At 63.9% G+C, this 7,609-nt stretch overlaps 1 protein-coding gene across 1 annotated transcript; it reads right to left on the bottom strand.

Moving 5' to 3' along the window:
- Positions 1–4,857: 4,857 nt before the first annotated feature.
- C2CD4D (C2 calcium dependent domain containing 4D) lies at positions 4,858–6,196 on the bottom strand. The gene has a single exon (XM_070077709.1). It carries the CDS (start codon positions 6,049–6,051, stop codon positions 5,002–5,004), a length of 1,050 nt encoding a protein of 349 aa, XP_069933810.1. The 5' UTR covers positions 6,052–6,196; the 3' UTR covers positions 4,858–5,001.
- Positions 6,197–7,609: the final 1,413 nt, after the last annotated feature.

Here is a 7,609-nt window from a genome sequence, read left to right as displayed (position 1 = left end):
CTGGCCCGTCAGCAGGCAGGGGAGAGGAGTGGCTGGCAGAGCGTCCTGGCACCAGGAAGGGACATGGGGAGAGACCATGGTAAGAAGTTTGGAGTCTGCAGGAGAAGCAAGGTTGTGCAAAGGAGGCATTTACTCATCACCTCCTGTGCGCCCAGCCCCGTGCGTAAACCCACGGCTTTGCTTTGCACAAACCCTCATGGTACACACCATGCGCAAGCGTCGTTATTCCAGATTTACCAGTGAGTCCAGTGATGCTCCGAGAGACATGTCCGTGCCTTGCCCAGGGCCTCGCACCAGGACAAAAAGCGGTCACGCTATGATTTGAACCCAGGTCTCCGTGGCTTCAAAGCCCTTTGGTTCCTACTGGACTGGGACAGGTTGCAGGGCCAGGGCAAGTGGGAAGGAACACATGCTTGGGGGTTTCTGCCTCTTCTCTGGGATGGGGTCAGACTCATCCCAGGAGTTCCTCAGTGTCTGTTTGACCCCTGTCCCTGGCCGTCCCTCCCGGGGACGCCCCGATGCTCCCACACGCTCCTGCTCTGCTGGGGGCCAAGGGTAGGCTTGGAGGGGGGTGTGCAGGCAGAGGAGCGATGGGAGGGGAAGGTGGGGAGAGAGACACAGGAGAGCGCCCAGGCCAAGCAGGCTGGTGCCCAGGCCTGCACTGAAGGGCTCTGAGGGGGCCCAGGGGGGCCAGGCTGCAGCAGATTCTGGGTGCCACTATTCTCCCGCAGGGCCTCAGCCCAGAGTTTGATTAGCTGGGCCTGGCTCTCCTGGTTACCCAACAGGAGGCCTGCTGGCCGGGGGCCAGGCTGCAGCGGGAGGCTCCCTGGCACCTCCTCCGGCTGGTAAACAGCAGAGCAGGAGCCGGCCACGCCACGGCCTCGTGACTTGCCCACTCCCCCCCACGTGGTGCACGTGGCACCAGGCGTGGAGAGGGCGGGCAGCCGTCCCTTCTCTCTTCTGCCTTCCGATCTCAGCAGGCTCGGATCCCGCCCACCCTGGAAGCCTCACTCTGCTACCGTCAGCACCTCTGCTCCTGGGCAGCTCCCAGAGTCCCGGTGGCTACAGCTTGGAGGACAAAGGTTGGAAGTGGAGAAGTACCTCCCAGCCCCTAGGCTAGGGTGATAAGGGGCTGAGGATCGAGGAAGAGGGAGGGGAAGCTCTGGGGCACCTTCTTGTCCTGGGGAGTCTGAACGTGTGTCTGCGTGTGTCTGCGCCTGGATGGCTCCGACTAGGCCTGCGGGGCACCCAGGAGCACTTCACTGCACAGAAGTGGGGGGGGGGTGTCTGTTTGGGGGCTCTGCCCCTCAGGCAGATTTGGGTGAGAGGAGCAGCTCTCCTTGACCCTGGACCACGTAGAGCCAGCCAGTGGCAGCAGGGGTGCGGGGTAGTACCCCGCTCTTTTTTTTTAGTTTTTAAATATTTATTTATTTATTTTTATTTTTTGACAGGCTGAGTGGACAGTGAGAGAAAGAGACAGAGAGAAAGATCTTCCTTTGCCATTGGTTCACCCACCAATGGCCGCCGCACCGCACTGATCTGATGGCAGGAGCCAGGTGCTTCTGGTCTCCCATGGGGTACAGGGCCCAAGCACTTGGGCCATCCTCCACTGCACTCCCTGGCCACAGCAGAGAGCTGGCCTGGAAGAGGGGCAACCGGGACAGAATCCGGAGCCCTGACCGGGACTAGAACCCGGTGTGCCGGCGCCGCAAGGCGGAGGATTAGCCTAGTGAGCCGCGGCGCCGGCCAACGACTCTTGTTTTCCATGCCTGTCCAGCTCTGCTCTCTCTGGCCCTTCTTCTGCAACGCTGGATCCCCCAGGCTCCTCCTGGCTCGCCCCACTTGCAGACAGAGCGGAGCTGATGCAGAACACTCGCATCCCCAGATGGGTGGGGTGGGGAGGAAGTGCTGGGGGCGGGGCTGGTACGATAGGGTCTGGCCTCCAGGACCACATCTCCTTCAGCATTCTCAACTGTCCACCACTTCCCTGCCCTAAGCATGGATGGCTTAGGTTCCTTCTCTCCAGGGCAGGAAGGCTCCCGGGTTATCCTTTTGGGAAGTCCCCCTCTTGCCTAACCTCTGTCCCTCTCGCTGCAGTCACAGCCTCCTCTCTGGAGGAATCGGCCCTTTCAGCAGGGCAGTGGTGAGTTCCTCCTCCAATACACTTGCACTCCTGTGCAAGCAGGCGCTGATAGGGATCGGAGTCATCCCCCACCCCTCCACGTGCCCAGTCCCCTTATCAGGCAGCGGAATCTCAAAGCAGGGGGGCAAACAGCCTGGAGGGGGTGGGAGGAGGCGGTGGTGGCTTGGACCTGGGGAGCAGTTACCAACTTCTCTTTCCCTTCCTCCCCACCCCTAAACCACAGAAACCACTTAAAGCTCAGCACAAGCCTGCCCTTCCAGGGGGGGCGTGGGGGGCAGAGGGGAGACTACACGGGGCCTGGCCGCCTGAGGAGCCACACCTGGCCCCAGCCCCGTCCTTAGGGTGGACATCTCATGTGCAAGCCTCACCCTGGGTCCTAGGGGGCTCCCTGCCTGGGGAGACCCAGGAGTCCCTGGAGTGACTCAGGGAGGGGGCTGTGCTGCCATCGTTAACAAAAAAAAAAAAAAAAAAAAAAAAAAAAAAAAAGAGGACAACCCCAGCCCTGCAGATGGCCTGGCCTCCAACCCCCCTTCCTGTGTCAAAGGCCACCATGGGTGGAGGGGACTGTGGGAGTTTGACCCTGGCTCCTGGCCTTCAACTTTCCCTGTGAGCCTGCTTGCACTTGTCATCTATCAATTAACATTTATGGCCACAAGGGCTTGGAGGTCATCAGGAGGGTCAGAAAGCGGCCAGAAAGACTTTGTAAGCCTTTGCCAGCCGTGGGCCCCCAAGCAGCTCCCGGCCCTCAGCCAGCACATCGGTAGGAAACATTCGGGCTCTCGTGTGTTCCAGCGCCTGGGGCCGGGCAGCCTGCACACAGAGGTGGGTGCTGGGACTTCTTCCCCCCAGCCCAGTCCTCCCAAGCATCTGGGGCTTTGGCCAGGGGCACCCTCTAGGAACTTAGTGGGCCCCCATTGGAAGGCCCAGAGGGCTGCGAGCACTGAGCGAAACTGTTCCCGCCAGGCCTCTGGGGGGAGGGTGCAGGCGACTGGGTGGAGACAGCAGAGCAGCCAGGGCTGATCCCCAGGTGAATTTGCTCAACCTCCCTTGTCCTAGTTCCTTCTTTGTAGGACAGGATTAACACCCACCTCGGCCAGCGCAGCTGTGATGATTAACATTGATAGCACAAGTAAAGTACAAGGCCTGGTGCAAAGTTCTGTGGCTAAAAAAAGCCGCGTGTGCCTCTCTCTCTTTCCATGCCTGGCATCTTCTTCGCTTTCTTTGATCATTCCCTTCCCTTCCCCGCTTGCTTTCTCTATAACACAGCCCATGCAACATTCTTTACAACTCACTTGCTCATTCTCTATCTTGTCTCATCCCCTGGTCTGCTTCAGCCACTCACTGCTGTGCCCAAAGCCTCGTGCTGCATGGATCCTCCCTGTGGGTTTGTTGCGGGTTCTGCCACCGAGAAGTTTCTTTCCTGCGGGCCTCTGAAGTAGAAACATAGCACAGGACTAAGGCAGAACATAGGATTATGGGTGGGCTTCCCAGAATTCACAGGCGTGAACTGCAACCTGCAGGGTGTGAAATGAATGGCGTTAGGCCACTGTCATTCTAGGATGGCCGGGCCCCCTTCAGAGTGACCCCCCGGGGCAGGGGTGGGGGGGTCAGCTGGGGATATTGTCTTGAGGTTACTGCCCTCTTAGGGCCAAAGGTCACACTGGCTAGCAATAGTATGTGCCCCTTTATGGGAGTTACTAGGAGGAATAGTGGTTTGAGGAGCAGTTGGAACAGTTCGTGGGAACAGACACAACGTGTGGCAGGTGGCCCTTAGGATTGTTTAGTCAATGCTGCCACCTGGTGGACATCTGGGGTAAGGTTCCCTGGAGCCTAGGGCCGATAGTGGCGACCTATTCAGGGGAGGAAGGCGCGTGGGGAGCCTTGTGAATGGAAGGGTGTTGTGTATGCGGTGTTAGAGGCCCACGTGCTACCGGACTGCGGTTCTGTTGGCACCCGGAAGGCTTTGCCTTAGAGCAGGCACAGCCGGCACCCCAGGACATGAGAAAGGCGCGGAGGGCGAGGAGAAAGCAGCTGGACTGGCCCAGTGCCTGCCTCCCCTCCCCCTCCCTCCCGAGCCAAGAGCTCCAGGGAAGGTGGAGGGAGAGAGAAGGTCACTGCTGACGTCAGCGACGTGCAGGTAGCAGGCAAACATAAGCTGACCTACATTTTTTCCTCCTCTACCAGCTCCTCCTCCTGGCTGGGGTGGCCTTTTCTGGCTTGGCTGAGCGCAGCTCTCACAGTCCGCAATACCCCTCCTCCCCCGGACCTCACCCACTTCCCAGCTCCCAAAGTGCTGCTCCAGCCTCGCCCCCGCCCAGGACAGCACTGGAGTGCAAGGGACAGGCAACAGGGAGGCAAGGAGGCCAAAGGGCACCGTGTGCCCGTGTGACCGCCCCTGACTCACGCCCAAGACCCAGGAATGTCTTCTCTCTTCAGGACAGGTGGGAGATGGGAGGGGACTGCGCAGGCCCCGGAGCTCCCTGGGTGTTGGCGTTACGACAGAGCTTCTGCTAGGGTGACTCAGTGACGGCCAGGCTCCGTGCGGGGGCAGCAACCTTGTGGCCCAGGGACCCCACTAGGGCCCCGACTGCTGTAGTGGCATCTCTTGGGGATGGAGCCCAGGACTGTGCAGGTTTCACTCGCTCTGCTGGATTCCCTGTGTGTTCTGATGGCTTTCAAGTGTGAGAGGCACCCACCAGGGGAGAGATCCGGCTAGCGACAAATTGGCATTTTATTAGCAAAAATAAATACACGCCGGCAGGTGGAGTGGAATGAGGGCCACGGACGCGGTGCGGATCCCTGGAGGACGCGGTGGCGATCCCTGGAGGAAGGCTCCCCGTCCCACCTCTCCTCCCCGTCTACAGGCTGAGATGGGTTGGCGCCAGTGAGGACCCTGGACCTAGCCCCCCACCCAAGGGGGGCAGCAGGACGATAAGGGGCGTCTCGCACTCCCCCAGCAGCACGTCCCTGCGGAGCCCCGCGCCCCTGTCCAGCACCTTGGCCCTCAGGGTGCGGGCGGCCAGGTCTGGCGGACCCAGCCCGTCGAAGAAGAAGTCCTCGTTGAAGATGGGGTTGACGCTGCACTTGACCACGCGGCTCCGCTGGGCCCGCGGCCGGACGCGGGGCCGCAGCCGCAGCACCACGCAGCAGCCGCCGCCGCCGCTGCCGGGGCCGGGCCGCGGCCGGGGCAGGCCCTCGGCGCTGACCAGGCGCAGGCGCAGCCGCGCGGGCCCGGCCTGGTACTCGGCGGAGAGGCGCAGCTGGCCGCCGCGCGGCTCCAGGCGCAGCACGCTCTCCTTGGTGGGCCGCAGCTGGCAGCACAGGAAGTCCAGGTGGAAGAGCGGCGGCGTGGGCGGCCCCGCGCGGCGCGGCGCGTACGGGCTGGTGTCCGCTGAGCTGGCCCCGGGGGACAGCGAGGGCTGCCGGTGCCGGCCGGGGCCGGGCCTCGGGGAGCCGAAGGGCGATGAGTCGGGCGACGAGGCCGTGTCGCTGTCTGGGGCCCGGCAGAGGCGCAGGTCCGGGGCGGACACGTGCAGCCGGGCCAGAGCCGGGGACAGCCCCGTAGCTGGCGCGGGCCCCGGCGAGTGGAACAGCGACTCGCGCCGTCGCGTGTGCGGGCTCTCGGGCAGGAAGGCCAGGCCTTCGCGGCCCGCCAGGTGCGGCAGCGAGCAGGCGGCGGGGAGGCCGCGGACGCACACGTCGCGCCCGGCATGGGGCTCGGCGCCGCCTGGGTCCGGAAGCCGAGGCGGGATGCAGAACTGCGGGATGCGATCCGGCGTGAGGACGTTGGGGCAGGCGCGCATCGCGGGCGCTGGGCTGCGGCGCTTAGGGAACAGGCTGGAGGGCGCCCAGCGGGCCCGCGGCTCTGCGGTGCCCACTCTGTAGCCCGCCTTCTCCAAGAGCCACATGCCGGGGGTGGGGCCGCAGAGGGCGCTGAGGTGGGTAACGAGCCTCCGCGGCGCCCGGAGGGTCCGAATCCGGCGAGTCGGCCGCGAGGGCGGCGCGGAGCTGCGCTGGGCAAGGAGAGGAAAGAGGCCGCCGGTGGGCGATGCTGCGGGCACACCCAGGCTTTTGTCCGCACACCCCCGCGGGCTGTGCGGCCCAGGAAAAAGAAAGGGCGGCGAAGTCCAGGGGACGGGGGTGAGGGGAGTGACGGGGACCCACGACCGGTCAGTCACTCGCGTTCACAGACGCCCCCACTGGCACCCCCAGGGCCAGAGGGGCGGGCACACCCACTAAAGCCCTCGGGCACGGCTCGTAGAGTCAAGAACCAGAGTTCTGTGGTCACCACCGCGGTTGCTGACCCCGCGGGCACACACGCTCCCCTCGAAGGGACACAGCCCCGGGCGGGCTCAGCGCCCCTCCCCCGCCCACACTGCGGACGCGGGCTCCTCTCCTGACCACTCCCTCCGCTGCCCGGCTTCTGTGGGCGGCCTCGCTCCACCTGCCACCTCTGGCTCCTCCCTCCGGCCACAAGGGGACTCAGATCTGCCCCTGGCCGGCAGAGCACACACCTGGCTGCTGACCGGAGGACACCCAGGGCCAGTTCAAGGGGACGCACCCTTCGGGGACACGGATCCCACCCCTCAAGGCCCTCTGTAGCGGTGAGCGTCCCGCCGCCCAGCCTCCTAGCTCTGCCGCATCCCGCGTCTGTAGGGCGGAGCCGGGCCGCCCCTCCCACCGTCCACTTCTTTTTTCCCCTAGGAAACCACCGGGCACAAAGGCGGCATTGATTCCCTGCCACCCCAGAGCCCGCTGCGGAAGGCTCCGCCGCGCCGTGCTCACCGCCCCCCTGCGCCGGGCCACCAGGAGTGCGACTGTTCCGTTGATCTGGCTGGGTGCTCCGGCCCACGCCCGGCCCAGTCCTGTGCCCGGAGTGCAGGCCTTACCTGTGGGCGGCTGCTGGGGCCTGGCCTCTGGCCCGGAGGCGCTCGGAGCCCTAGGGGAGCAGCTTCCTCTCCAGCTTGCTCCCCCAGCCCTGTCCTGGGAGGAGCTGGCAGGGGCCTCTGCTGCCTACGTCTGACTTCTTTTCCTGGATAAACACAGCTCTGTCTCTCCAACCATCAGTCTGGCCTTCTAGACTCTTCCTCCAGTCAGAGCCAGATTGCTAGCTGCAAGCCTGCTAGAACTGGACCTGGCCTGCTTGCGGGTTGAGGAGGGCTACTGGGAAGAGGCAGTGGCCACCATCCCTCTGAGCTGCCTGGGGGCCACCCAGCCCCGCCAGGTGAAGCCCATAGCTGTGGCCGCACTGAGCTCATCTCTTACAGAAGTCCCCGTTTTGGGCTCCTGCCCCTGTCGCCCTGCTCTGGAACCATCCCAGTAGCTCCCAGGCAGAGCGACTTGCAGTGACCAGCTCTCTGAATGATACTGGTCCAGGGAAAAAGTGGCCAGGCTCAGGATTTCTGGACATGGAGACGCCCACAGCAGAGCCAGTTCCAGCACGCTCAGGCTGGCCGGCCTGTGCTC

The sequence above is a fragment of the Oryctolagus cuniculus genome, chromosome 7 (genome assembly GCF_964237555.1).
Source record: "Oryctolagus cuniculus chromosome 7, mOryCun1.1, whole genome shotgun sequence".
Classification (NCBI taxonomy): domain Eukaryota; kingdom Metazoa; phylum Chordata; class Mammalia; order Lagomorpha; family Leporidae; genus Oryctolagus; species Oryctolagus cuniculus.
Note: the sequence above shows the minus strand (reverse complement) of the source record. Positions and strands in the feature narration are given on the sequence as shown.

What these genes read in the sequence shown, in the direction of transcription:
- C2CD4D (XM_070077709.1), bottom strand. Translation starts at nt 6,051, where the DNA reads ATGTGGCTCTTGGAGAAGGCGGGCTACAGAGTGGGCACCGCAGAGCCG.